This window comes from Poeciliopsis prolifica, unplaced genomic scaffold, assembly GCF_027474105.1.
Source record: "Poeciliopsis prolifica strain line A6 unplaced genomic scaffold, Auburn_PproV2 SCAFFOLD030, whole genome shotgun sequence".
In the NCBI taxonomy this organism is placed as follows: domain Eukaryota; kingdom Metazoa; phylum Chordata; class Actinopteri; order Cyprinodontiformes; family Poeciliidae; genus Poeciliopsis; species Poeciliopsis prolifica.
In genome coordinates this window covers 2,776,886-2,781,816 of record NW_026562405.1, presented here as the reverse complement: position 1 = coordinate 2,781,816, position 4,931 = coordinate 2,776,886, and the positions used below count along the sequence as shown (strand labels likewise).

The following is a 4,931-nucleotide window of genomic DNA, read 5'->3' as shown; positions in this document are numbered from 1 at the left end:
TAAATGTTACAGTACGTCGTGGGCGTAAAGGCTCCTTGTAATGGCGACCGTGCCGTAGATGTGCCTAGGTTTGTGAAAATGAAGCGGAGAAGAAGTTATTTCTTTTAAGTAAAACGCCGAGGTTCCCCGGAGGAGGACTTTGCGTCGATAACCATCATCTTCATACGTGGTAAACAAAGCTGTACTTTTATACTTTTGTGCTCCCGAAATGATGAAGCTCAAGTCCAACCAAACCCGGACGTACGACGGGGATGGCTACAAGAAGCGGGCAGCCTGTCTGTGCTTCAGGAGTGAGTCGGAGGAGGAGGTGAGCTCGGGGATGTTGCTGCTTGATAGGCCATGCTAACACTAGCAGCAGGGGGTGTCTTCAGTATCTTACGTATCTGTAAATCGATACATTTATTAACATGGTCACCATTTTAGTCACTATTCAGCTTAATTCCAAAGACTCTTTTGACTCTGTCTGTATGTATATTGAAAGTTAGTTTGTAGCCCTTCCTTATGCTAGTGTTATATAATCCTCTTTAGCTTTAGAAATGGAAACCCGTAGCATGGAGTTAGCTTCGTGCTAATGCTAGTTCTAGCATGCTAATTAGCGCTGCTGCTGCTCCGGGGAGCCAGCTGTCAGCCAGCAGCCACAACCTCATCAAAGGAGTATTTGCTTTATTACTATGGGTCTCATGACAATTAAAATATGTATATTTCATGGACTGACTAAAATATTGATGTAATTAAAAAAGCTATGTTAAGTATATTATTGTGATGGCTAAAACAATTTGGGTGTTTTATCCCACCCATGGTATGTTGTTGGAATAGTTTAAGCTATAAGATCGCCTTGTATTGGTCAATTTGTTTCACATGTCGATGTTCTTTTGTGAGATAAACTATAAGATCTTGAGTTTAAAGCATTGGACAATGAGAAGGCATAAATTGACAACTTTTGCATTATTTTATTTTGTTGAGAGTTAACAATGACTACTTTGATGTTTAAACTATTTAAGAAACTTGTATGCCTTCACCACTCAAGCACAGAGGTGTCTTTGTAAGGAAAACAAGACCAAAAGACAAAATAAGACTAAATCAGTTCCTCATGCCGGTCAAAGTAAAGGCCAGACTGTGAACAACATATGCCTCATTAATTTCAGGAAATGCATAATTTCCTGAAATTAACACACAAATGTTTCCCAGGAACAGTAGTTTACCTGGTTGGCTTGTATGCCAAAAGAAAATCCTTGTCTTTTGGCATACAATTAAATATAGATAATTAATTTCCTCTGCATACTGATCCATCTGTGGCACCTGGCACAGTCACCTAAATAATAGAAGGATTACATTTAGCATCTTGATTGGAGGGTTTTTAGGAAATTCTATATCTTCTGTAGTGCAAAGATAAGTAAAACAAACAAACACAAAAAAAGAAATTGTGTGGGATTCATTCCAGGTGCTGTTAGTGAGCAGCAGTCGACATCCTGATAAGTGGATTGTTCCTGGAGGAGGAATGGAGCCTGAAGAAGAGCCTAATGTTGCCGCAGCTCGAGAAGTGTGTGAAGAGGTCAGTTCAGTTTTTTAAATCTCGTTTAATAGCCTTAGTCTTCACCTTTTCATATTTGTGTTTTAACAGGTGTTATAAATCACCCAAAAGTAGAATATTTGTTACAAGTCTTAAAATTTCTGATGAACAAATACAAAACCTGTCTTTCTTTGTGTCAACTAAAGACAAAAATGTTATTTTAAAAACAGCTTTCCATTTTCGATGTGACAAATTAGTCTTGAGTCAAGTGTAGGCTCAGAGGAGTGTTGTATTACAACTATGCCTGTGTTTAAAACTAGGAAATCGGCCTTGCTCTCAGAATCTTTTTTGTTAATGCAGTCATCCTGTTTGCACAACCAGAGAGACTGGGAGCCTGGCAACATGTAAGCAGTATCATAGCATCATGTTTCAAGGCAGTGTTGTGGTGCCATAAGGGTCACACTGAGATTAAATGCTAGCTGCACTAGCACTGTACCCTCCCAAAAATAGAAAAAAAAAGAAAAAAAAAAGATTACAATTTTTGAGAAGTTTTTAATTCTGCCTCTCAAATAACAAAATGTTGCAGTTTTTAATAATTCTTTGGAGAATTTAGTGAAAATTACTAAACTAAAATTATGCTAATACAATTTATAAACTTATCATTCATGGGTGTGGGTGTTTGTGTGTGTTCCATTCATTTTCCTGGACATTTATTAGAAGACTTAGAATTTCTCTCAGCATTTAGCTCATGCCGGGCCCATGACATGTAAAGCCTGCTCTTTTTGTGTGATCCATCACAATGATGGATGCTGATATAATCTCTTATCCTGGCTCTCATAGTGGCTGCCGGACACACAGGCTGACACTGCTTGTTGCCAGCACATTTTCATTGACTCAAAGTATCTAGCCACTATTTGGGGTTATTTCAGCGCTTAAAGCAATCACCCAGAAATATATAGTCATATTTTTAGCCTTTTTTTGGATGCTGGTGTAATTCTAATCCTTGTGATCTCATTGCTTGTGCTTTCTCACCTGGAATGTTGCCAGATACTATTCAGGACCAAATCGCAGCCCAGATGTTACTCCGGCTTCATTTGTCTATTTACCGGCTCCTGGCCTGACCTTATTCTGTTGTCAGTGATACGCCCCAATCCTGCACCATTAGGACACATTGCATAACCGTAATGCAGCCTCAGTGCTGTCCATCCTCTTCCAAGATGATGCCCTGTAGTTTTCAGTTACACAAATGCCTGAGCTGGGAGACATTTTCCACTTCATAAAAAACACACAGGCTGACCTTTGCCCTATTACTTAATTCCTGGCATTGTTTATGAGTTTCTTTTGATGGGTCTGTTCTTTTCCATCAAAACCAGTTGAAGACTTGAGAAGTGTAAAACAGAGGCCGTGGCGCAGTATGTGGAGTCCAACGTTTATTTATAGAGTGAAACTGGAAGCTGAAGAAGCTTCAAAGATGTCAGCAAGCGGCCCAGCTCTGTATTTGAACCTCTCTAACTATTCACCTGGGAGTTTAGATGTTGGACGTATTTTTTATATTATAGTAAGCTTGAATATTATGTTGAAGTTTCTGTATCTGGTGAAAGGAGGTTTGCTTAGTTGTAATATTGAGAGGGAAATAGAAATATCTAACAACAAAGAATTTATTATGTCTATATTTTGACCTTTTTATACAATCTCATTACTTTAGAAAGGTTTTTGTCAGAGGAGCTGCTTGCATAACAGCATCAACTGAACAGGCTTGTTTTATGTCCTTGCTGCTTTTTAAACAAATAGCTAAATTGATTTGTGAGGCAGTAGAAATGTATCTGTTAGGTCATTCAGTATTATGTGATTGGTTAAACTAAAACTAAATCACAAAAGGTTGTGATTTCCATTTCATACATTTTTACAGAAGCTTGTGGAAAACCATTATTTTAAGTTTGACATCCAACTTTCAGCTGATTTCCTATTTTGACATTCCGACCTGGTGTTTGCTTTGTTCAGTCATCGCAGAAAAGTGATCATACATAATCAGAACATGGCTTTTATTCTGCATTTGTTATTTAGAGGACTGACCACACACACAATGAAAAAGTGAATCTGCAGTGTGAAAACAGTCTTATGTAACATAATCCACTGCAACACAAACTAGTTTCAAAATTACCATACAAATTACATCAGCCCTCTAAATCCAGCTCAACAAAACTCACCAAAGTTCAGATGCAATATTTATTTTTGGTTTATCTGGCTACATTATTTTGAATTGTCCTGTTTTTAATTGTATTCATTTTATCAGAACAACCCTTAATCCTCTTTTGTGGTTTAATTAACATGGTATTATTTTCTAACCTTTTCCTTCATCTTGCAGGCGGGTGTGAAGGGAACCTTAGGTCGCTTAGTTGGAATATTTGAGGCAAGTTTTCTTCTGCTTTCATGTGAAATTTTTTTTTTTTTGTTTGTTTTTCCACATTTTAAAATCTCAACCAAGTGGCTTGTGTGTGATTGCAACGTAAAGATCCAAATTTGTAATTTTCTCCCTCAGAACAAGGAGAGGAAACACAGAACCTACGTGTATGTTCTAATTGTAACAGAAGTACTGGAGGACTGGGAAGACTCGGTCAACATTGGTAAAGCACTTTGTTCAGTGGTCAAAACAAGAATCACATGCAGTCACATGCTTCTCTGCGGCTTTGTTGTTGTTTTTCCTTTCAGAACTCAGTCTCGGTCGTATTGCATTTCAAGGATCAGCCCTTGTGATTTTTTTACACAAACTCTCTATAGTCCTGATCATTTGTCCAATTTATTTTTTATTTTGTTTTCTGTATCAATTGTTCTCTCTGGGTGAACTGTATCTACCACTAATGTTTCTTTTTTTGTCTACAGGGAGGAAAAGGGAATGGTTTAAAATAGACGATGCCATACAAGTGTTGCAGTGTCACAAGCCCGTGCAGGCCACCTACTTCGAGGCTCTCCAGGAGAGTTGCCTGACCAGTAATGGAACGCCACTGGTGACCACAATAGGCGAGGACCTCTCACCAACCTACAACATGAATCAGAGCTCCGTCTCGGGTATCAGATAACTAGAACCACAACTCTGATTTCCCTCTGGAGCTTTTGCCACCACTTGCGCTCTTACTTGTGTCACTTCTTTTCTTCTCTTGTTTTTTTTTTTTTTTTTTTTTTTTTTTCAGTAACATGGTTTGCCTTGCCAACTCCTTTGTGCCAGAATTGTGGCACAGACTTGATGACAAGTGTTGGGTGAATAGACTGAAACACTTTGTAAATGTAATTAAATGTAATTTTTGATCCGTTTTTTTTCCCTCTTTTTACAGAAAATGCATGAAGTATCCCTTTTCCCTCTCCTTATGCACCCTTAGTGTGGTGTTAAATGAATGCAAGAACTACTTTTTACTGTTGTAATGTA

The 4,931-nt window shown here is 38.1% G+C and overlaps 1 protein-coding gene across 1 annotated transcript; it reads left to right on the top strand.

Annotated features, from left to right (window-relative positions):
• On the top strand, nucleotides 1-4,655 carry nudt3b (nudix (nucleoside diphosphate linked moiety X)-type motif 3b). Its single transcript, XM_055050248.1, has 5 exons — nucleotides 1-307; nucleotides 1,442-1,552; nucleotides 3,876-3,920; nucleotides 4,050-4,134; nucleotides 4,391-4,655. The coding sequence occupies exons 1-5, from the start codon at nucleotides 209-211 to the stop codon at nucleotides 4,585-4,587; spliced, it is 537 nt and encodes a 178-aa protein (XP_054906223.1). The 5' UTR covers nucleotides 1-208; the 3' UTR covers nucleotides 4,588-4,655.
• The last annotated feature ends 276 nt before the right edge of the window (nucleotides 4,656-4,931 follow it).

Excerpts from the sequence above, each read along its gene's own strand:
- nudt3b (XM_055050248.1), top strand. The coding sequence starts at position 209 with ATGATGAAGCTCAAGTCCAACCAAACCCGGACGTACGACGGGGATGGC. Across the intron at positions 1,553-3,875 it reads CTCGAGAAGTGTGTGAAGAG|GCGGGTGTGAAGGGAACCTT; the intron begins GTCAGTTCAGTT and ends TTCATCTTGCAG. Across the intron at positions 4,135-4,390 it reads GGAAGACTCGGTCAACATTG|GGAGGAAAAGGGAATGGTTT; the intron begins GTAAAGCACTTT and ends TTTTGTCTACAG.